The following is a 26,356-nucleotide window of genomic DNA, read 5'->3' as shown; positions in this document are numbered from 1 at the left end:
TGTTGTAAGTTATAGGATTGTACAAACAAGTGTGATAAGAATGAACTATATTACAAAACGATTTTTAGGCCCATATAAATAACTTTAAGATATCGAAATAAATCTGGAATGAAAAATTATTCTCCTGCAAAATTTGGCGGTTGGCGCCAAGGTTGGCGGTTATTCCTTAAAATGAGTAACTATCGCTATCAGGTGTACATGCTAACATTCGGGACCGACAGCTTAACGTGCTCTCCGAGGCATGGTGGGCAAACCTACACAGGCTAACAACCAGACGGGAAATAAATATTTGTATAAGCACACATACCCACTCCGAGCAGGAATCGTACCCACGACCGTCGGTGTTTAGGCGCCGCTGACACGACACACGCACCATTACACCAGAGCAGAGTCAATCGGAACCTTAACGTAATTACATTATATTTTAATATAACATAAGTTTCAAATTTCAAGCATTCTTTTCTATTTCCCAAAAAAGTTGTAAAAATTATATTAGTACGTTACAAATGTACTTTTTTTTCTTACTTCTGTACAAGCGTACAAACCACCTGATGGTAAACGATACCGTAACTTATACACGCGTGCAACATCAGAAGCAGCGCAAGTGCGTTGTCGACCCTACTCCCAATCCCCCTAGTAGCTCTTGTTACCTTACTCACCACAGGAACAGAACACTGCTTGAAATCAGTGTTATTTTGCTGTGACCTTCTGTAAGGTCAAGGTACTTTCCCAGTTGGGCTGCTCCAAGTTTTGAGTAATATATTTTCTACTGTGCCCTACCTCAGATAAAACAATAATTATGTCGGTATCTGTGCTGTCGTATGCTATTAGCAAGAGATTTATAAATAACAGATGAACCGATCACGCCACCTAGCACATCGTTCGATATTCACCTACCCTCACTCATTCTATTACTCGAGTCATTCTGACGTGTATAAAACGATCGGTGCAACCACAGCTCCGCACTCGTTGTATCCTGCTAGTAGCTTAACCTAGACTCTTTCAATAATTAATTTGTGAAAACGAATGAATTGTTACACATTATATCACGATCTATAGTTTGGCTAGGTGGGGCGGACCACTCTTGTAGCGAAGGTGAGCGTTGATGTGCATCTCAAAGAGGACCTCCTTAAACCTACACCTGGGTCGCAATTCCTAGGATCTGCTCTGAGTTTCTCCCTCTGTCATACGATGGATCCGGCACCCGCACGGTGTATCCATCGAATGCTAAGAAGTTCATCACCCCCCCCCCCGTTGACTAATGACTACTTTGTGTTACCTTAAATTGTAATTAACCAGTCCGCCCTCATTCTCATCGCTTTAAATATAAACTGAAGCTTTGAAGAATTATCTTAGCCCTAAAAAACCTTAGTTGGTTTCATGCGATAAAAATAGAAGGCAAAAGAAAGGTAGGCTACTCTCAATCTTATTATAAATGTATTGAATCTTTCTGAAAAAAAAGGCTTTGAGACTTATGTGCTTTGTTACCTTAAAACTTGAAAATAGAATGGAATGGAATGGTCTCTAAGTCGTCATAACTCTCGACATAAGTGCCTTTGTCTTTGTAAGACTTGAAAAGTTTACATAAGAGGGACAGTTATTTTTATTGACTTTTTTAAAATACAGTACAAGCTTCTTTCAAAGTAATTAAAATATAATTGTAGCCTTTTTATAAACCTTCTTGTATTCAAACTTAAAATAAGTACTATCAACTAATTTTATGTCAAAATTACATGCCTAATAAGAATAAGTTTTGTAAAAGTCAAATGCCATTAACATCACACGTCATTTATACTAATATTATAAAGCCGAAGAGTTTGTTTGTTTGTTTGAACTCGCTAAACTTAGTAACTGCTGGTCCGTTTTAAAAAATTATTTCATTGTTAGATAGCCCATTTATCGAAAAAGGCTATATATCATCACGCTAAGATCAATAGGAGCGGAGCACCAATGAAGAATCTTTCAAAATCGGGTTTTTTTTTCAAGTAACCATAATACGCGGATGAAATCGCTAGTAGTAAGCTAGTTATATATTAAATTTAAAGAACTTGTTACAAAACACACTTATCCTAAGACTCCCAATGGCTAATTTCAAAGTAAATTTATTTACTGAAAAAAGTAAGTACTTACTATTTTAGTAGGGCCATGTAACATGAAACAAATGCAAAACAGTAATTGTAAACTTTAATAAAAAATAATTAAAATTTTCAAGAACTGAAAATACTTTAATCCCTCATACGCCAGTCAACCTTGTGTTACGTAAGCACGACCGGGGTTTGTACATAATTAGCGCCGTTCGACTTTGTTTAGTAAACACGTGTATCCTGAATGTCTTTCAATTACTAGATAACTATTTCGCATTGTACTAACAAAGGAATTTTATGCAAAAGTATAATTTGGAAGCTATTGAGATGTGTTTTTGTTTTAGTATTAAATAGTCATGCTTATATTTTTATTACTACAATTTCATGTTTCAGAAAATTATATATGGTAACTAGCTGTGCCCGCGGCTTCGCCCGCGTTATAAATAGTATGTCACAAAGTTTTCCCGGCAAACTTCCAGTGAAACTCTCATTAAAATCGGCTCAGCCGTTCCGTAAACCTTCCTCTTGCCAATGATGGAGCCCTCTCTCCAATGGTGAAACCGCATGAAAATCCGTTCAGTAGATTTTGAGCGAATCGATCACATACACTTTTGGGGACTTGGTTTTATAATACACTAACTGTTGCCCGCGGCTACGTTCGCGTGGTTATGAAGATATGTATGCATTATAAAATATTTATTTAATCATTTCTGATTAACTTAATCAAAATACGAATTACTTTGTACTAAGTAAATTTATTTTTCACTTTTTAGTTTCCTGTTTGAGTCGGTTTTTATTTTGTTAAGATGTTTAACGCAAATTGTTTTTTTTTTTATTTCAGTCAATCGTTCAAGTTGAAATCAATCAGTTGAAATGCTTATCAAACTGAGTAACTTTTTAAAAAGCACAATTAAGTATAATTTAATAGTTATTTTTATAAAACCTCTCTATACACCACATTTTTAGTTTTATTTTCAAGCTGTATATGTTTCATACAAACTATCAACCCCAATTAAACTCCCTTAGCGATGGAATATCGTAAAATCCGTTCTTAGCGGACGTCTGCTAACTATAATCTACCTCCCTGCCAAATTTTATCTTTGTCCAACCTGGATGGATAGACCATCCAGCGGTTTTTGAGTTCTCGTGATGAGTGAGTTAGTGACCTTTCTCTTTTATATATATAGATTACGATGCATTATTTGGACACCTCCTCACCATCTATAGAGCATCATCATCTTCCTGCCCTTATCCCACTTATGTAGCGTCGGCATAACATGTTTTCCTCTTCCATTCCTCTCTATTATTCGTCACTTCAGCGCTTACTCCTTTCTCTCTCATATCCTCACTCACTCACAATCCATCCATCGCTTTTTCGGTCTGCCGATCGCTGTTCGTCCTTCGACATTCATCCCTAACATTCTTTTACCGACATAGCGTTCATCCCTCATCATTACATGCCCATACCACGTTAACCTATTGCTCCTTATTTTCTCTGTCACGGGTGCTACTTTCAAACTTACTCCACACATTCATCTTAGCATTCTCATCTCGGCTGCGTGCACTCTTTTTTTGTTGCCCAACATTCTGATCCATACATTACGATATATATTTTAAATTTCAAGTCTATAGAGCATATATTTTAAATTTCAAGTCTCTTACTTCAAAAACATAGTACTTTCATACAAACTTCCAACCCCCGTTTTATCCCCTTAGGGGTCGAGTTTCGTAAAATTAGTTCTTAGCGGATGTTTACGCCCTATAAGGAGCCTACTTGATAAATTTCAAGTTTGTAGCTGTTATAGTTCCGGAGATTTCGTGATGAGTGAGTCAATCTACCATCCCCCGTTTTAAACCCAAAAGGGAGTTGCTTTCTAAATATACATTATTTGGACACCTTGTCACGATCTATAGAACATAAATTTTAAATTTCAAGTATCTTACTTCAAAAACATAGGACTTTCATACAAACTTCCAACCCCCGTTTTACCCCCTTAGGGGTCGAATTTCGTAAAATCCGTTCTTAGCGAATGTCTACGCCCTATAAGGAGCCTAATATGCCAAATTTCAAGTTTGTAGGTATTATAGTTTCGGAGATTTCGTGATGAGTGAGTAAACCTACCATCCCCCGTTTTAACGCCAAAAGGGAGTTGATCTAAAGATACACTATTTGAACACCTTCTTATCGTCTATAAGGTATACATTTTAAATTTCAAGTCTCTTACTTCAAAAACACGGGACTTTCACACAAACTTCCAACCCCCGTTTTACCTCCTTAGGGGTTGAATTTCGTAAAATCCGTTCTTAGCGGATATCTACGTCCTATAAAAAGCCTTTTTGCCAAATTTCAAGTTTGTAGGTGTTATAGTTTCGGAGATTTCGTGATGAGGGAGTCAACCTACCATCCCCCGTTTTAACCCCAAAAAGGAGTTGATTTCTAAAGATACATTATTTGGACGCCTTCTCATTATTTATAGAGCATACATTTTAAATTTCAAGTCTCTTACTTCAAAAAAATAGAACTTTCATACAAACTTGCAACCCCCGTTTTAACCCCTTAGGGGTCGAGTTTTGAAAAATTCGTTCTTAGCGGATGTCTACGTTCTATAAGGAGCCTACCTGCCAAATTTCAAGTTTGTAGGTGTTATAGTTTCGGAGATTTCGTGATGAGGGAGTCAACCTACCATCCCCCGTTTTAACCCCAAAAAGGAGTTGATTTCTAAAGATATATTATTTGGACGCCTTCTCATCATCTATAGAGCATACATTTTAAATTTCAAGTCTCTTACTTCAAAAAAATAGAACTTTCATACAAACTTGCAACCCCCGTTTTAACCCCTCAGGGGTCGAGTTTTGAAAAATCCGTTCTTAGCGGATGTCTACGTCCTATAAGGAGCCTACCTGCCAAATTTCAAGTTTGTAGGTGTTATAGTTTCGGAGATTTCGTGATGAGTGAGTGACCATTCGCTTTTATATATATTATAGATTATAGATTATAGATGATCCACACTTTATCGTACCTAAAATTTATGATCAAAAAATAATTATTACAGAGCGGTCCAAATTCATCTTTGTGAATTATTTTTAGCTTAAATTTCTTCCGACCAATAATAAAATTTAAACGTTTCTCTTTAAGTCAAAGGCTTTCTTAAAACGTCGTTCTTAGTCTTTTCGTTTGAGTACTTGGAATTCTTTAAATCTAACTTTTTTGTTCTATTACACTTGTAATATGGTAACACTTTATGTGTATTAATAATAATCAATAATATATTGTTAGGTGGCAACAGCAGCATTTAATTTCAATACAGCCATGCACATCCTATATGCAGCCGTGAATATGCCAGCTTTAAACGAATAAGGACGATTTAAAAAAAAATAGCATCTGCCTACCTTATTTCTGAATAACCGGAGTTACTAACTATTTACTTTTATAATTGCAAAAAAAAAAAATTAACGCAAAAGAACTGTTCACTCATATTTGGTTTTTAATATCAAATAGTACATAATTATATACTAAAATTCATTTAGCTCGTTTGACGTAAATTATTTGAAACATCAAATGTTTGTTAGGCTAAGAAGTTGATTCCTCCTATCAATAACGTCGAAAGAGCAAATTAGTAAGGATTACCAATCGCGTACTAAATCAAAACTTACCCGAGTACTAACCTTCGCACCTTATGAACTAACTATGCTATAGTGCCAAACTATTTAATTTATATTAAATTACTAAGCCCAACATCTACTAAAATACGTTTGACATTGCTGTTCTTGAATCTATAAAATTTTATTTAAATTATGTTGTTTTACTAACGAATAAAAAATAAATAAATAAATAAAAGAGTGAAGTAGAAGATCCAATCTGTATAAAGTATTATTTTCTCATTTCATTTTTTATAAATTTATAATTTTCATTGTCTTATGGATTTATGTATTAGATGCCTTAGTAATTTTAAAATATTATATTATTTTTAGTCATTTTTTTAAACCATAAATAGTTTGATATATTTCTAATACACATTTTATTTTATTTATAGATCCATTATTTTTTTTATATTTTCAAATTTTATCGTATTAATCGAGTTTAATTGTCACGTCTATATTATTATTATATAGGTAGATGAAACCATTTCTATTGATACCCAACTCGATGGATATGAGACTAAAAGTTTTTGAATCTCACTGTATGTCACCTCAAATCCTCTGTCTTTGCATCCTTTGGTTCTTTATGAAACATGGATCCACTACGGAGACAGTGAAAGTAAAATTCAGTCCGAAATACGTAAACGTTTGTTTCAGATCACCTAGCAGTCGAAGTTGTTTTGACTAACAGTTTAAATTGAATAAATGACGAATATTACATACATTCATACACACATACATTGTAGTACATTTTATTAATTTTTTAAGAAAATCGTTATATCATGAAATAATGTACCTAAGTCATAAAGAATGAAGAAAATATATAGTCTTAAAAAATACTAGAAACATATTTTCTAATATTCATTTAATGTAAAAATAAACTGTAACAAATCACTTTTTTAGAAAGAAAAATTTTAAGCCACAAAAAATTATAAAAAGTAATTTCTCGTCTTAGGTTTCACTGGGGATTTTTCGCAAACCTGTTTTCTGTTTTTCAAAGCTCTACTTTGAAATTAACAAATGTGTGGAGAAATAAATTTTAGCAACAAAAAAATTACAGACCTGTCCCGTTCCGGAGGGATAAATTTTTTCAACCCGTTGCATGCCGACGCTAAACAAATGGTCCATTTTACTAGAGTAATGGCATACTTAGCTTGTATACATAGTTATATGCATTCTTCAAAACAATTGTACTTTCTTCGTAATAATCATTTATTAACAGTACAGTATTCGGGTACGATTGATGGAATTTTAATTATAAATGATTAAACGTTTTTGATTTTGAACAAATGAAAAATCTCTTTTGTATTTTGTATGATAGTTCTAATTATAATAACGCTAGATGAGCAAGTGATTGTTATATTCGATTAACCTTGACTAGACTAGGAAAATTCGTCCGTTTTTTTTTTCAAAAAGACTAAACTCCATCACTAATTTGCCTATTCCGTTAGCGCATTTTGGGTTGTGGGTTCGATTCCCAGCCCGAGTTGAGGACATATACATATATATATATCGAATTAAGTAATATAATATTTTAGTACAGATACATATAATAATTTAAGTACGCATATTTCCTTTGTTTGAAAATTTAAATAGTTTAAATCAATCGCATCAAGTTATTTAATTTACTTATCTAGTTTATCTAGACAAGTAAATTTCGCTATATCTAATATTTAGGTGCGACAAAGATAGCCCTGCGGTCACCAACCCGCCTGCCCAGCGTGGTGACTATGGGCAACACACATGAGTTCTCGCATTTTTGGCGCGAACTTGTGGAGGCCTATGTCCAGCAGTGGACTGCAACAGGCTGGAATGATAATCTAATATTTGCTTCAAAATTGTGTTGCAATAAAAGTTTGTAATAAATATACTATCATGATGTGAGCCATATGATACAAGTACATACTTATAATATCCGAAAAAAAAATCTTTTTCTACTTTATTTTATGGTTTTATATGTTCATCGTATACATGAGCTTAATTTTCTAACAAGTTTAACACACTTGAAAATTTTGTAGTGCCAACCCAAACCAGAATTTTACATTCATTACCCAACAGCCCATTCACATTTATTTTATGAATAGATGATTCAAGTTCGATTAATAGTATTATCAACAAAGTTGATATTTATCATTTCATACGATTCATCATTTTAAAAGATGTTATATTATATAAGATAATTATCTTATACAATATGACATATTCAATTATTTATAAGACACATGTATACCTAAATTGTATTTTTTATTCACAACAGCTATGCTCTTACATTGATGTCAGCAGGTCATTTTCCGCAATGATATCCAACACAAACATCGTAAATGACGACCGTAATAGAAATTAAGGCTTAAAAAATATTAAAAGCGAACAATAATATTCCGCGGCGAAGTGAACACTTGTCTTATGCTGTGTACTTAATGCTCTGTCAGGACAGACAAAAGGCTTTTTAAAAGATTGTAAAAATATGGCTGACTCCCCATTGTACGGTTCACTTTATTCAAATTCTTTTCCCTTCTCATTTCCCATTTTTTGTTAAAAGGATTAACAATAGTACAGGTACCGAAATTTATATTGTTCGCGGAAATTATTTCATTTTTTCTGTACCTATCAAGCTCTACAACTTGTTATAATTAATTACCTATCAAGTTGGAGAACTTTTTGAATCAACAAGACGAGTAGTTAGTGATTTATAAGACTAATTTAAACAGGTTTAACTTGAAATTGTTGCAATATTAGGTTTACATTGTATTCTATTGTAATTCATTAATATAAAATTTGTTTGAGTGCATATTGCATATTATTATAAACCTTAGGTGCAACATATAACTATTGACAATAATCTTTTCTAACTATTATTATTCAAAATATAGCGAGTTAAGAAACATAACCCTCAAAATACAAAAATCTCTAAATTGTGTAAACAATAAAATCTTCGGCAAGTAACATAATTGTTATATCATGTCTACATATTTTCTTATTTTTATATACTATATAATGTACTTTGAATGTGTATATACATATATGTAGTTGTCAGGTATAAGGTCAAAGCTAATGTGTTTACATTGACCATTAAGAATGGCATTGTGGTGACACTATGGTCTTCTTGCATTTCTATAAAGTGATCATAAAATTATTTTTTTTACTATATTAGCACTAAAATGCTGTTTGTAATAAAAATATGTAGAAAAGAAAACCTTATTTACATTATATAACTGTATAACACCTTACCAACGTTAATACTTAAGATTGACTTTGATATGAATATACGTTGTTAATAAAGTACTACTAAATTACAAATCAAATAAAAATACCTGTATTCGAGTAGGTTTTAAAAGCACTTTTTAATCGTAACTGTACATTTATAATTATAATAACGACATTACTGAAATGTGGTAGCATATTTGATTAAATAAAAATCACTCACTCACTTCCTTCTAACTACAGTCCACTGCTGGACATAGGCTTCCATAAGTTCGCGCCAACAATGGCGCGAACTCGTGTGTTTTGCCCATAGTCACCACGCTGTGCAGGGGTGACCGCAGGGTTGGCTTTGTCGCACCGAAGACGCTGCTGCCCCGGCGACGTGCGTCTTCGGCCTGTGTATTTCAAAGCCAGCAGTTGGATTGTTATCCCGCCATCGGTCGGCTTTTTAAGTTCCAAGGTGGTAGTGGAACTGTTTTATCCCTTAGTCGCCTTTTACGACACCCACAGGAAGAGAGGATGTGGCTATATTCTTACTGCCGCAACCATACAGCATAAATAAAATAATAAAAATATATAGTCTAAATTATTTTTTGGGTAATAAAATAAATAATGAAGTTTGTTGATATTATAGCGTGCAACAGAACATACATGGGCGACGTCGGTAGAACGTACGAATTGGAGGTCCGCAGGCCGAGAGAAGACCACCTCCCGTTCGTTTGTCACCTAAACTTTACTGCTAATGGCGGCAGCTACGGTGATATTATTCAGGTAAATATGAAATTCACTACATTCTTTTTATTAAAAAACAAAAGTTTTATACAAAACTTATTGCCTCATTCTTGCCAGTCTATAATATCATCAAGCTGAAATTTTTTTGTTTGTTTAAACGCTCAGCATCTCAGGAAAAACTGGTTCGAATTAAAAAATTCTTTTTGTGTTGGATAGGCCATTTACAGAAGACCATTTCTTTTTTCTTCAAATTAACGACTGTGAAAACGTAGGATATAGCTAGTAATTTTATAAAAACTTTAATACATATGAATATTGTACACGTTGGGAATATACGTACCGGTTTTTTTTTGTGAGTAGTAGTTTTTAACATGAATTAATATTATTTATAAATTAAATTATGGAAACTTAAATAACATTTAAAATATTTTAGAGAAATGTTTCAATGTATCTTGTAATTTTTTGTACGTAAAAATGTAATGAAGGCCTTATAATTTTTATTGGGAATTCTTTTGTCCTTTTGTTAGTTTTTTTTATCTTGAGCAACGCTGCACTAAAAGTATTTTAATACTCACAAATATTAAGGCTCTTGCTGAACTTTTTGTCTTGGTGACCGTTTAAAGCCAAATCGCAGTTTAAATTTACTTAAGAGTAAAGAATGTTCCAAATTTAAAACATTTAAGTCATTCAGCATAAAATTTAACTATTTTCTGGAGAAGTAAATAAAAGCTATGCAGTAATATAAAATGAAATGGTAAACTCTTATTTATTTTTTATTTTTGTGCGTGCTTGAGCTTCAGGAAATAGTATGTTTAAAATATTTTCAACTACAAACTTACGCGTTCAGAATTTATCGCGAGGTGGTTGTACCACGAGCCATAATCCCGTCACTAAAAGTTTAAAAATAGTAATCGTACAAAAATGAAATAAGTAATAAATTGTATAATATTTCAAAATTTTAGCATAATATGCGGTTTCAATGGCGTTGAACATGTGCAAAGTTTTATTGGGGCATTGCAGGCCAGCAAAAAATCGACGTTATTATTCAAACAATTTTGAAACTTCGGTTGTATCCTTCATAAGAATTTTAGTTGCCAAATATATCTCCAAAGTATTACGTAGATATGTTATGAGAAGGTTGCAAGTTTTGAAAACACACACTGAATGTAACGTGTACTAACAGTAACATCTGCGAAACATTTACAAAGCGGACTAACTGAATCGTAATATTCCTAACTAACCACGTAATCTTGTTTCAGCTAACATTCGACACGTTCACGGTGGGTAAGTTCGTGTCGTTTACCTCGGACGGGTGTCCAGATGGGCACATGACGATAGTGGAGCGGAGCCCCGCGCCACCCACCGGCCAGTGGTGTGGCTCCGCGTGGGGCTACACGGTATACTTCAGCGAATCCGACTCTATCAACATGACCCTGAGACTGGATAGACTCAGTCAACAGGTTTGGCTTATCTCAAACTTAACTACTTTATTCCTGATTGTATCTATATTGGAATATCTTTTATTATGTCAAAAAATAAATTGTTTAATTTTAAAACGTTCCTTTTCTAAGAAATATACTCTTATATTGCATCAGATGTATAAACCCATAAAATATAATTGTTGTTTTCATAATAATGACACTATAATAGTCTCCTAAAATTGCATTTTTATTTACATAACTACAGAAAATATTTCCATAGTATAATTACCTTGAATTGGACGGAATAAAAGCTTTTTTAGTAAACCATAATATTTGATTGAGAATCCAAGACATACGAGTAAATAGAACAAAGTATAGATAATTCTATAGTGACCATTATTTATTCGGGTACGTCAACATTAGTAATTATAAAGTTGTTATGTAGGTATAATTAAGCCAGGATCGATAGAACTGCCGTGGTTATGTTTCCGAACTTTATGTAGGGTGAGTTGTTAAGGTTGTTTTATTAATGTTACGTCTGCGCTTATTGCTATGATGTAAAAGGAAAGGAAAAAAGCGTAAGTTAAATGTCGTTTTATAAAATATGTGTACATATATGACGTAATTTTTCTACTTTATTAGAAAATAGGGATGCTTTTTTCTCACAAAACTGTTAGTGGTATACAGAAAAATATATGTGTTTTTGCTGTTAATGTTGACTACATGTCAACGCTACTTTTTATGTCAATTAGCATTAGAGCCTAAAACTAAAAGCAATAGACATTGAGTTATGTTATTGAAGCTGTAATTTATTTGAAATATCTTATTTTACCTAAATGTATATAGTGATTATTGAAATACATTTTCGAACAATATTTTTATGCTTCTGTTTTAACAAAATATAGTATCACATAATAATGACAAGGATTAGCTTTAATTTTTTACTCATTAATTCATATATTTTTTAATTATTTTACCAAGTTTTTAAAACAAGCGCTACATAGAATTACAGAACTATAAATAACATTAATTAATCTTAACACTTAAAACTTGGCGCGCAACATATGAGTTTAAACTACATAAACAAATTGCCTTCACAATCGACAACGCGACCTTTTAGACAATGTCGCTTGCGTTAATTAACAGTTTTGGCACATCGCAAAGTTAATCCATATAAATGAACAACAATATTTATCTTCATTAAGAGTATCTTACTAAGCATCCCTTTATGTTTTACTGACGTGACGTAACTAACTACATGTTTTCACTTGTGACTTGACTAATATTTCACATCGCCCGCTTTTAACGGTTCGGTGCCCTTCCTTTATCTCGCTTTAGCAGGCGTATTATCTGAACTAAGGGTTGAACTTTCGATCAATTAATTAAGCGATGATTACGAACACCCTCCGGACCGCTGGATACGTCCAATTACGATAATGAATATTATTATAGCCCAATTCGATAATTTAATAATGGAAAATTTCATTCGCGTCAAAGAATCCACTTAAAATATCTTCGTTCAATGGGATTTTTCGGATAACTCCACATCAATTATTATAATTTCTGACGGTCAGGGATTAATATTCGGGTCCTTTGGTTGTAACTTTTACTTATTACACTTTTCCAGTAAAATAAATTACTACATAAATTGTTTTGTGTATGTATTTATGAGTCAAATAAAGCTTAATAGCCTATTACCATATAATTATTTATTGATTTAGATCTAGAACGAGGTAAAGAGGTCAAACTAATATATTATTATATTCTTAGCTTCTCTACTTTTTGAATACTTTTTTTTATTTGCATAATGTTTAATTGAATAAACATTCGCATTTACACATAATGTGCTTATTATGCATTTATACGTGTAAATACGAGGCAATAAGATAAACATTTAAAATTTATTTATTTTGTAAAATATTTCAAATTAGAAACAGCTTTTATACACGTAAAACGTGACACGTATAACAACACATTCTCTCGTAATTACTGTTGACAATTATAACACAGTGTTATAAAGAATAACATCGTTAACACGTTTTCGAGAAATTAAATTAATAAAATACTGTAATTAAAAAATAACAAATGCAGTGGTAGAGCAATTAAGCTTTGCACAAACACAAGTATAAGTGACAGACGCTCTAGCAATTAACAGTAACGTCTTTGGTTTTAGGGTGTGGGGTACAATTTCGACTTCAAGTTGGCGTACAAGTTTCTAAGACGGAGTGAGGCGCGCTTGCGGTACGGTAACGCGACACTGGGGGCGTGGAGAGGGGAACGCGTTCAGGGCACCTACTGCGACCGCATACTCAGCGATTGCGATCTGCGCGCTTGTCGCATCCAGTCACCCAACTTTCCCGGCGTATATCCACGTAATGCGACGTGTACTTACCGCATTGAACACACAAAGGTAATTGTCATGAATGACAAAATATCCTATATTTTTTGCAAAGATGACAAGAATTGTTTTTTTTATATGTTGTAAGGAAATTTGGGATCTAAAAATTTTAAAGCATAACGTTATGTATAGAAGAGAGCTAAATCCTGTTGCCACACTTTTGTGTTGATTATATATTATACTAGCTATGCCCGCGACTTCGTTTGCGTGGAATTTAACAAAAAAGTTATTGTTCAGTTCACAGAGTTATAAAATAAATAAATTTGTAAATAAGAAGTAGCCTAAGTTACTCCTTATTACATATTAGAAACAATTATTAACCTCGCCAACATGATCAAATTTAAATTATTTATATCCAAACAGGGATTGATGATGATGTTTTTGTATTCTCATAGATGGCGCTGGCTTAAGTGTCTTGATACTACTTATATTAATTTAATTATGTTTATCGACCTAAGTTACTTATATTGCGTGATTTTTATATTGTGAAGCTAGCTTATAGCATGGTTATTAACATAATAACAACAAAATTCAAATATGCGTCGTTAGATTACACGTTGTTACAGAATGCGTTGAAGAAATAAAGGTTCATTGCTCGTTCCCCGTATGTGATAGCGTAATAATATGTAGCCTATATGTTGACCCGACTTCTTAATAACATTCGTGCCAAATTTGAAGTAAATCCATGCAGTACTTTGTGAGTTTATCCCGGACATAAATACACACAAACAGAAAAACAGACAAAAATTCTAAAAACTATATTTTTGGCTTCGGTATCGATTGAAGATCACACCACAAGTATTCTTTAAAAAAATATTAAATGTACAGTTTTGATTTTCCTACCATTTTATTATATGTATAGATGTTGTTGGTTGGAAATTGTTATTTGTGTTTCCGAGGAAGAGCATTATGTACATACAACGTCGTTCCTGACGTGATATAAAGCTATAGTGTAAAATAATTTTACACGTTGACTACAATTTGATTGTGCCCTATGCGTTCTAACAATACAAAGCTGCATTTTCATAAATTGTGGTTTAAGGTACAAAATTTTCCTATTTAGTTATAAAAAACATGTTCCCACTGTATAGGTTGTTAAGGAATATAAAATAATTACGAATGTAAGAGTGATATAAGTATTTATAAAAAATCTGAACATGTATCAATATTACCAGTAGAACACATATTTCCCAAGTGCCGACTTTCAGATGTCTTACACAACAAGCGTAAAATTAAAAGCCGCCATAAACAGATGTATAAAATTACGAAACCCTTACATTTGGGTTAAGGGTGTCGCGAATTTACATTAAAACGAGCATTTCACACATCGTGTAGGTTCGTGTGGTTCATGCGGCTGTTTGTATTAATATTTAATTTAAAATTCACACCAGACTCCCAACACCCCTATACCTATACATACAATGAACATTACTTATGGACGACATCGCTCTCCACTCACAAAGCCTGAACAATATTGACTTTAACGCGATAAAAATAAAATGTTCATTTATCCGGCAAAAAGTTTCTATAACATTTTTTTACAGATACCCGCAGATAAACACGTTCTGCTAGCGGTTAGGCAAACAAATAGTCACAAGATACATATCAAAGATCAGATCGTTAAGTATGACAGAAGTCAGCGAGTACTCAAGTGAGTATTTCCTATCTACTATTTTATATTATTTAGATATTATATAATAATGCTGTATACACCTTATCTGTGAACATTAAAAACTGATTCTGAACATTATAGAAAGTAAACGTATGTACATTATAAAGTTATGTGAATTACCACATATTTATACAAAAATAACAATAAAAAAATTCAAATATTGTATCTAGGTGGATTTCAGTTTTTTAATATTAACTTTTCTTAAACTATATGTCACAAGTAAATAAAGCCTTTGGCACTACTAAGTTAGGTAGTTTAAAATTCATAACTAAATAAAGTGGGTACCTTATTATCTTAATGATACAGTAGAGTAGTTCTATTATAGAAAAAAATAGGTAATTTCCTACGTGACCGTGTCATCAAATGATAAAATATTCCATATCCAATGTACATAGATTTGCATCGAATCGTTTTCTGAAAATGACGTTGACCTGGTTTCGCAATTGTGTTTCTGTATTGTTCAAAGATAGTATATATAAAATAACTATTTTATATCTACTTTTATTGTCAGTTGAATTTATAAAAAAATTAAAGATTTGATGCAATAAAATATTTAATAATGGTATTCATTTTATTGTGTACATTGTTTTTGTTGTATAGTTCTTTAAACAATCTGAATATATATTATATCGGTTTCGAGATTGTGATATCTAAGTATCTGAAGATATTAAAAGGTTAAAACATGTTAGTTAGATATTGGCTGCATAAAACTTTATTTTAGGATATGGGATCAATGCAACGTGGTACAAGATTATCTGACAGTATGGGACGGTCCTACACGAGACTCCCCTGTACTTGTGCGTCTTTGTGGCGGTGATGCAGTGCCAGATATAATTACCAGAGGACCTAATATGCTGCTCGAGTTTCATACTTCGCCATATGACAACCCCTTCCACCCGGTTCCATTGAGCTATCTGCCTGGTTTTGAGCTAGAAGTCCAGGTATGTTATGTTATGGCAAAAGTTTTGACCTAAATTAGGTCAATAACTTTATTGTCTTATGGCAGTGACTACTTATTTTGCATTTAAAAGTATCAAATCTATATTATTTATTATTTAAGTATTTCGTTTTATTTTTTCGACACGTGAACTTTGTATTTTACAGAAAATTCATATTCGGTATCCGATAAAATGGGGTTACAATTCGAATAACCTGATTTTTCAGGAGCGCGAAACTAAATCTGATATTTCGATATTTGGTATTAAATAAAAATCGTTCTACATTTATTCCTACATCAGTCCCATACCTACTATTAAGCAAGAAAGTTTTACTAAAAAATGTTTGTATAATAATAATGTTCATATATGAGGACACAGAACAAAGGGCTGATAGTTTGGACTAGAAAACATTTCATCAACACTAGTGAAGCTTGGTCTCCAGGGTAATAAATAATACGCTAATTAATAAATGACACTTTACCATTCTAATATTTTATTGAATAAAACATTATTTCATTTTTAACCGTCTAAATTCTAATTTTAAACTAGATTTTTATAGTTTAGCGATATTGTCTAATAATATTTACAGTTTGTAGTTTGTTTGTTGTATATTTCAATGAATAATTTCGTTGCTATCCATTAAAAATACCCAATCGCTTTTAAACCGAGGATTGCTTTCGATATTTCAGAGGTTGAGTGAAAACCTTTGCACAACTAGTTTATTCGTATCAGAAAATCGGTGAAAATTCAGATACGTTTGACTTTGTCAAAGAAGAGTCAGTTACTATTATTTTCCAAGGTTTTCAACGACTAACGATAGTCGAAGTGTCAATTAACTGGGCGTTTATTGAATGTTTCGTTTTTAAAAAACTTCAGTATAGGTTGCTTGACTACGTTATTGATAACAGGATTTTTTTTTCAAAACGCTTGTTACAGTTCAATGAAAAAAATAAATCAATTCCATTTAGAAAAAAATAAAATAAGGTTCGCAAAAAGTCGCATATTTTAAATTTAATTAACGAAATTTACGCAGTTATAATTATATACGAAAGGAATTTATGTATACATAATCCAATTTGAGAAATTATGATTTTTATGTGTACACAGTGTACATATAAAGCAATATTAGAATTTATTTAAAGACTAAACAATACGAAACTGAAAAATTTCACCGATACGGAAAGAGGAATGCTGTCCAATCAGTGACAAAACTAACTCGTGCAATAAATAAAAGGAGAAGCTCCTCGAACAAATGAAAGTCACGGAGTGTTTGTCTTACAAATATAATTCCTGGCAGGTGTTGTACGTGGATAAAGATTCGCACTCGTACGTGAGCGCGGACGGCCGCTGTCGGTTCGTACTGCGGTCCTCGGACAAAACGAGCGGCGTCCTGAGGAATCCGCGACACTCCTTACCCCCGAACACCTCTTGTGTCTATTATTTTCAAGTGAGTACTGATATCTAGTATTGATTTTGTTACTTACTTCGTCTTCGATGTTCACATATATACAATTTTTAATAATAATAATGTGTGGGAAGATATAAGTCATTTTTTAGATCGATTACATTTTATATAAACAATATCTGGATAGCGTTTCTTTATTTAAATTTCGTGTTATAAACGGACTTCTGAAATATATTGTTAGTGAACAGAATTCCTTTAAGCATTATTTGTATTGGTTTGATTGTATTTAAGCTGTAGACTTAAAAAATATAAGACATAACTTATATAAGTTTATATATATAAAACGAAGTACATACACAGGTTCAACAATACAGTCCAAGAAAATTATATTGAATTTGCAACATTAGAATTGCTTACACCACCTTTAAGGCTTTAGTCCAGTACTAGCAAAAATTTGTACAAGATCGTTTAAGTGTTCAATTTTATGTTTTTCTCACACTTCCAAAAACAATCACCATGAATTTTAAGTTTTAATTAAATATTATTTTTAGTGTGCTTAATCATTTATGTACACCAGGTAAAGAACATAGTTTCAATGAAATCATTTAACAGGGTCGTCCAAATGAAATAGTTTGGGTTTCATTCGTGAAGTATCACGCAGCCGGGACCGAGCCGGCAGGCTTCGACCAACAGAAGGATTGTTCCTCGCAACTCACAATATGGGACGGAGCAGCCCCAGATGCTGACCTGGATAGAAAGGTAAAAATTTTATATTTCATCTTTGCTATGTCTAAATATTGTGCCAGTTTTTGTCAAAACTGGATCATTTTTATTACAACTTTTTTTTAATTCAAATGCTATTATCATTTTCACAGGCAATTTATTGTGCCATTATAGTAACGAGAATTACCAATTCCGAAAACTTTAAAATATTAGCCAACGATTTTCATAGCAAAACCGAAACTAGTTCAGAGTAATGAAATGTGGAATAAGTTAGCGCGCTCTGAAACTTTGGTAGTGCGGAAGACTAATGCGATGATACAAATACGAATAGCGATATAAAATTGGGTGGCGTTCTCACCGCCTTTATTCGTGCCATTTCACTTTGCCAACTACCACTAGCTACTTGACGTCGGGAGCCAAACATTAATTTCCTTTAATGTGTCTGAGCACTCTTAGTACTCTTACTGACTAGCGACTTCTCTCCCGACTGCACTGCGGTGTTTCGTTCTATTCATTCGACATTTCAGAGTTTGCATTAAGAATAGATGCGACGCTCAAGTTATTTTTTGTTGGCACTTTAATCAGAAAAGTTTCCTCGCCAGCAGATAGTCTGAGTAAATAGTGCACCTGGCTGGAGCAAATCACTTCCTGTCCGTAGATTGTGTACTTCGGAAGTAGGTCACGCTTTATTCTACGCTAAAGAAAACATTATTGCAACCGTGTTTAAATATGGCAAACTGTTACAAACAAGAATGTGCTTTATCGTTCTCCTTGTGGACTTAAAATTCCTAACTTTCTTGGTACCGTTGGAAAACTTGTTTTAATTTAGGCCTTCAGAACACGTCTTGAATATAGATTCACTTGATCAATACTTTTTTGTCTAAAGTTGGAAATGAGCGACAAAAAGTTGTTTCTGGGATCGTTTTGCCGAGAAGAATCTCCAAGACTATGCGACCACGCTCTGTTGTCTAACGCTACTCGAGCTACAAGACCTTGTGCACCCAGTGAGAGCTATATTACGACGGGGCCAGCCCTGACAATACTACAGGTAACTTATTGTGCTGAAATATATAAATTAGAAATTATTTTGCCTGATGTCTTTTTTTTTTGTCGAAGATGATACCTATTTATTTATTTAATTAATTTATTTAATAGCAATAAATAATAGCTAACCTCGTTACTAAGTTTTTGGGATTTTCATTCCTAGCCGAGCCTTGAATAAACCCACTACTTATAATACGCTCATGAGTTATGAACTAAACAAGATGCTGTAGAGCACTTTGTATCAATCACGTTCATGTCGAACTGCAAACTGTGCTCGCCACAATTAATGTGCCTTCAATGTATTACAGCCGTATGTTTAAGTGACGTTGGAAATTTTGATTTAACTATCAAGAGTGACAAATGCCACATTGATGGTAGTACTCTAATAGCGGAATTTGTCCGCTTAGGTAAAGTATAAATAATTTGAAGTATATGTCTAAATTACTAATATCTATCACGAATACAGTCAGTGTGATTTGAGTGCTATTTAAATTGTGAACAATTTAATATAATAAAGTGTTCCAGAGGCAAGTGATAGTTTGACACTCTAAATTAATTCTTACATCAGAATTTTAAGCATATAGCTGACTAAATACTTGGTATAAGAGTGACGTAGTTCTTACATTTTTTCAAATTCATTCTGATATTTTAAATTATATTTATACATGTAAAATTTTAAGTTTTAGTTTGAATAATCACTAATTGTGTCTATTTGATGATAAAGGTACAAGGTAAGGTACTTTTTAATTACACATAAAAAATATTCTTAATATTTTTGTCCATAAATTAACATTTTTTTAATTAAAGTTAAAAGTCTTAAAAAATCTTATGTTACGTTTTCTTTTAACTCGATGCGGTGTTGGTTAAAAAAAAAAACAAAGTGGATCCAAAATACTCGTTCCACAAACGGGGCTGTATAAAAATCCTTCTTTGAAGGTCTTTTGGAATCTTTTCATTACATCGCAAACATTGTGCTTCCATTTTGGTTCACTCAGCTATGCATAGAGCGGCTTGGTGTAGCTTGCACCTTTATGAAAAATATAACGCACAAACACAAGTTGTGGATGTCATTAGTTTCAAAGAAGTTGCAACGCTGATGTTTGTATGGAAACGTGGGCTGTGTTTTATGATCACGATGCAGTTACATGTACTAAGCATCACGTAAAAAAGCAAATAAATAACGTGTAATGCAATAAATAACATTTAAAAAATAAATAAATGTGCGCATAAAATATAAATATAATCCCGTAAGAGATTTCGTAGAATTAAGAATAAAAGTTGGAGTTTCAATCCAACACGGAAAATTGTCGACATTCTTCCCACAATTTTTCGCTGACATGATTTATGAAATAATTATACGTATTATACGTAAACAATTATTTTTTTTCAATTTTGCACTGTAATTTAATATTGTATTTTTATTTTAAATGACTGCTATATTAAAGTTACAGTTATTAAAAGGGAATTATTAGTTATAACTAATTATTGAGAGGAATATGTAAATTATATTAAAATGAATACTCATAAGGGATATAAGCCGCCATCGGTTTCACTTAAAAATATCGAAGTTTGTTTTTTTTAAAGTAAATGTGCAAGGTATATATTTCTATCACATAACTGCGAACTGAGATTATAAGATTAATGTTTAAGTTGACAGATAGTAAAAGTATAAAATTTGAAAGTCAGTAAAATACATTACGTGTTATATGCTCTTAGTTAAATATTAAAATTCTGCTGATCCATAATATAAGTCTAGCCAGATCCACGCACGAGACAAGCCACAAATCGTTCTCAACGCTGACATATTTCCCGGCTTTTGTCGATTACGTGAGCGGAATATTATATAGTATTCAATACCGTTAAACTGTTTTATTACGTAATCGTATTCTGTATTCTATTATAAATTGTGAATGTTGTTTGCTAAAATAAATCGTGGCATTGTTACGTGGATCGAGTAACGAGGTTTTATTTTCTTCTGTTATAACTTTATTGGATTAAAAACAATCAATAACCTAGTTCATTTTCTGTGAATAACAAGGCAGTAAAGTATGCCATAATAATTCATTTTTAATACTGATCATTTTATTTTCAGGTATAAAAACGGTTATTCACCATATTATTTTTCAAGTTATTATTTTTTTTGTGTTATTCATAAAAAATGAGTAAAAATTTGTTTTCAACGTTAAAGTATAAGTTTGAGAAAGGACATTTTTCAAGTTGTCTTTGTATGAAAAGAATTTTTCTAGTGAGTGACATTCAACGGTAGAGGAAAGATAAGTCACGCGCAGACTTATATTCGCCACAGTGAATAATGCAACGAGCACGTGAACTCTTCGCTCTTAGCTATCTGATGGAATGCCTTATAGCTTTCGCGTTATCTCTACTTGTTCGGCTAAATGAAACATAATATGTTGAATATTTTAATTTTTTACTGAATTTTTCTTTAACTGGCTTTTTATTTTAAAACTAAATAGGTAAGGATACAGATGTTTTTTCTTTATCATGTTTCTTTGGGGTATTTTTCTATTTAAAGTCGCTTTATCTCAAACATAAAATACATATTTACTCTTATCAGTTATAAATATTTAAAATAGTATATCAAGAGGGTAAACAGTCAAATGTAATATAAATTTTTAATTAATATGAAAAATACCAGAGATGAATTAAACAAAACTTTCCCTATTTATTTATGTTATTGATTTATTGTTATAGAAAAAATACGTATATATGAAATAAAAAATAAAGCATTTCCACAGAAAAGATCATATGAAATTATATTCGTCTGATGGACTATAATTGTGTTTGCAGGCAAACGAAGAAAAACCGACTTCAGTTATATCGACAAGTAATACAACGTAGGTAGACGAAAAAATACTCAAGTAAATACGCATTATCAAAGATTGCTCCAAAAGTTGTAATCAGATCTCGATGAAATTTAAATGTGACCACATGATAAACATAGGCTTTCGATTAAATTAAAAATCATCAAAATCGGTATACCTAGTAAAAAGTTATGCGGATTTTCGAGAGTTTCCCTCGATTTTCGTGAGATCCCATCATCAGATCCTGGTTTCCTTATCGTGGTACCAAACTAGGGATATCTCCTTTGCAACAAAAAAAGAATTATCAAAATCGGTTCATAAACGACGAAGTTATCCCCGAACATACATAAAAAAATATATATATACACGGTCGAATTGAGTAACCTCCTCCTTTTTTGAAGTCGGTTAAAAACAAACCTCGTTAGCAATAGTATTATTAGTAAGTCAACGAAGTAGTGCGTTCTATTTAATGTAGGAAACCTGGTCTTAAACAAGTTGTTAAAGTCATAACTCGAGAACTGCTCTATTATTAAATATTAAATTCAACGTAGAAGGAATGAAGCAAGTTTCTTAACTAAATATTTGAAGTTCGCAACTACGAACTAACTTGATATTATTATTGATCTATGGCCACCTTAAAAATTGGTCCTTTCATATTTCCTTTACGTTTTTATACTACGTCTAATACGCTGAGTCATTCTACAATAATTTGCTGCGAAAAATGTTTGCTCATTTTGCCAACTGTAACATTTTACACAACAATAAATAATACGTGCGTACTTTACACAAAATGGTGATTTAAGAACAAATTCAAAGTAAACAGATAATTTGTTTTCTATGTAACCCTTTATTAATGTTTACACAGATGTCAGCTAATTTAACAAAAGCTAAATAAGTAATATTTTCCCGCAGGAATTGCGCCAAGGCTCGGCGTTGTATCCCGTTTCATTTCTACTACGGTACGAGTTTGTAGATGTAAGCGAACAGGGACAGCCGTTAGCGGACTCACAATCAGCATGCGATAGAGTTTTCAAATCAGCTCTCACTTATTCCGGAAGATTTCAAGCCCCACGAGCCATATTCTATTATGGAAGAGGGGGTGCCCAGAATCTTACTTGTATTTTGAGGTAAATTACTTTTATAATTTTAGTCTAAAGTATTTTAAAGATCTATGTAATAAAGTGAGTTAGTGAGATAGATTACGTTATTAACAATACTTTGTCTTACAGATTCGAAGCAAAACATGGAGAAAGAATTCAACTAACATTCACAAATACATATTTTGGAAATAAAATATGTAGCACTCATAAAGATTCTAGAACTAGCCGGTGGAAATGTGATAGACCATCTAGAAGGATTGTTGGTGGAGAGGGGTTAGCCCAAATTATTATCACTGAGTATCCTTGGGAAGGTATTCCAATCGAAAGAGACTGTTTGTGTACCAACCGGTCTGAACCTTTGAATGTGCATACATTAACAGCTCCCGTTGTTGAAGTAAATTTTACTGTTACAATGATGAATATTACCGAAGATTACGATGATTTTGCGTTTGAAGGTGAATATAAATTTATTCCAACCGGACCTGGTGATGACTCTATTTGTTCAACTGGTTGGGGTGAAAGACGCCTTAGGGGTAGCAGTGGGGAAATTAGGTTATATGATAAAAGGGAAGCTTCAATTGCACCAGACATAGTTGGTGATAGAAATGTTATATCGGAAAGTGTTCGCGCTGAAGTTGCTTGTATTCACAGGCCATGGTTAATAGAACCCGGGGGTGATGATGTGACTCCGATGCAGGGACGATATTTATATGTTAAAGTTCCTGGATATGAAATAACTTCAAATTCTCCATTTTGTCCAACTCCCAATCGTCTTTATATATACGAAGCACGAGACACTAGTTTGTACAAAGAAATTTGCCCTAGCACTACCAGTTCTTTGGAATTATACTCCCCTGGATGGAAGTCTGCGCAAACGACAATAGAATCAACGCTAAAACCTCATGCCCGAAGCTATGTCATCGATTTCCTACAACATGAGCAGACTGATTACTCGATTAAATGGATAGAAATCATGAAGAAACCTTCAATTGAACATGACCCGGATTCAAATATTTTACCTGATTCTGCCACTCTTGATTGTCGTTACAAGTAAGTATTTTTCTACCAAGTCAGATCACTACGGTATAAACTTTAATGAGTATTCCCCACTTACTACTAGTATAACACTATTTTATATATATGTAGCTTTTGAAACATTATACAAATTATAAAACAAGTGTATTTATCATCTCTAACATAACATAATAATATTTTTATAATTATCATAAGAGAAAAATATTTTGTTGCCCCAAAGTAAGCAACAAAATAGCAAAAATTGTTTATTATACAATGCCAATGATATTGATATTTTCACTTTATCACTAATTACGGTTATTTTCTCACTATCATATTTCCAAGACTTTTTAAATTTCTGACGTATAGATAATTTTAACGTAATGCAACATGTAGTGACAAAATAGTTCTTGGAATTCCAACATCCTTTTTTTATTTTCAGCTGTCCAGAATTAAATGCTTGTATACCTCTGACCCTATGGTGTGATGGAAGTGCCCATTGCCCTTCAGGTTATGACGAGGATGATTCTAATTGCTCCTTCCGATTATCGCTACCACCACCTTACGTAGCAGCCGCTGCTGGTGTTGGTCTTCTAATATGTGCTATAGCCATTGCTCTATGTGCTTGTAAAAGAAGGCGAAAGAAAGACAAAGAATTTAAAGCAAGGCTCGACGGAGCGTTACCACCTGAAGAAAGACCTTACGATCGTGCTAAAACAAATGGAGTACCAGAAGCAGCGAGACAGTACGCTACTGTTCAGAAATACGCAACAATTGATAAATACAGTTTAAGTCAAAAGTATAGTGCGGGTTTGAATGATGCGAGATATTATGATGAAGTGGCTCAAAGAGATAAACTAGCTGATACAAGATACGCTAGCTTAGGTCGAGCTGGACGTAATGTTAGAAATGAAAATAATAGAGGTAACGGTTCAAGGAGACCGATGCCAGATTTAAGCTATCCCGATCTCAAAGATGGTTTCTGTTGACCCTCTCTGGATCTTCCAGAAACATCCGTTTAGCAAGCAGATTTTCATTTCAAATCAATAAGTTTACGTTTATCTTGTAAAATTAATAAAGACTGAATCGGCATAAGTGCCTACCTTACAGTTTTGACCCATTCATACTCACAAAATATCGCGATATATTAAATTTTCAATTGATATTCCTATTAATATATAATTTTAAGGCTTTGAAATAAGTAACTGAAAGCCGTACCTCATCTAAATTACTTTTTGTACATAGTTATTATAGACAAATTGTTTGACTATCAAATTAATTTTTATTTTTGATTCATGCTTTTATACTACAGCATAACTTTATATGTATATTAGTATTCTTCTCATCAAATTACATATCTGAATGTACATAAAATGCTTGACAATACATTTTTAAGATACAATTAAAATCATTATAAACGTAATACTATTAGTGAATGGTTAGCGTCTAAATTTTTCAATTTGTATACACGGATTCTTCGACACGGTATTATTATTTTATAAATGCGAATTAAATTCATCGCAATATTCAAACATCTGTAATAACTAGTTATAAAATGAAATGTGATATAGGTTGTAAAAATGTAGTTAAGTCAATGAGAACTGTATAACTTGAAGTGGTTTAAATATTTCCTCGTGTACCATATAGTTTCTTGAAATTTGTGAAATGTCACAACTGATTGTAAATAAATTATAGAATAAGAATTTTTAAAGTCTGTAAGTAATTTTAGGTAAAATGGATATTAAAGTCATTTCTAAAAATAAATTGAATATTATTTTATTTCCCCGATAAAATTCTCATTTTGATGTACCTAATAATCAAATAAAGTTTACAAATACAAGAAGATTGATATGCATCTTTATCACTCGCTAATCTATAACGCATAATTGTCGATGTAAATAACTCATTACATTCCTTTTTATTTTATCTTAAATAAAATTACCACACATGTAAGTATTAAATAAATGGTTGGATTTTAAGTTTTAAGCACATGGGTCTATTGCTAGTGTTCTCAACGTAGTAATTAGTAATGAAAGAAAACAGTTTTATTCCATTCGTCCATCCATGTACACAAGCTGAGAGGTCTGAAAATTATCTTTTTGATTTATATCGCAATTTCCTTCAGCTGGGAAAATACTACTTTTTTTATAAAAGAAGATGATT

The 26,356-nt window shown here is 32.5% G+C and overlaps 1 protein-coding gene across 1 annotated transcript in view; it reads left to right on the top strand.

Annotated features, from left to right (window-relative positions):
• Positions 1 to 25,957, top strand: part of LOC123656443 — a 33,675-nt gene extending 7,718 nt beyond the window's left edge. Inside the window, exons 2-12 of the mRNA XM_045592129.1 lie at positions 9,559 to 9,695; positions 10,916 to 11,116; positions 13,251 to 13,487; positions 15,020 to 15,126; positions 15,869 to 16,088; positions 17,383 to 17,532; positions 18,103 to 18,249; positions 19,100 to 19,261; positions 22,992 to 23,206; positions 23,309 to 24,229; positions 24,636 to 25,957. Coding sequence (XP_045448085.1) covers positions 9,559 to 9,695; positions 10,916 to 11,116; positions 13,251 to 13,487; positions 15,020 to 15,126; positions 15,869 to 16,088; positions 17,383 to 17,532; positions 18,103 to 18,249; positions 19,100 to 19,261; positions 22,992 to 23,206; positions 23,309 to 24,229; positions 24,636 to 25,182 — 3,044 coding nt within the window. The 3' untranslated portion in view covers positions 25,183 to 25,957. The remainder of the gene's footprint in view (positions 1 to 9,558; positions 9,696 to 10,915; positions 11,117 to 13,250; positions 13,488 to 15,019; positions 15,127 to 15,868; positions 16,089 to 17,382; positions 17,533 to 18,102; positions 18,250 to 19,099; positions 19,262 to 22,991; positions 23,207 to 23,308; positions 24,230 to 24,635) is intronic.
• Positions 25,958 to 26,356: the final 399 nt, after the last annotated feature.

Source organism: Melitaea cinxia, chromosome 9 (assembly GCF_905220565.1).
Source record: "Melitaea cinxia chromosome 9, ilMelCinx1.1, whole genome shotgun sequence".
In the NCBI taxonomy this organism is placed as follows: Eukaryota; Metazoa; Arthropoda; class Insecta; order Lepidoptera; family Nymphalidae; genus Melitaea; species Melitaea cinxia.
The sequence above is the reverse complement of the archived record's forward strand: the minus strand, read 5'-3'. Positions and strand labels throughout refer to the sequence as shown.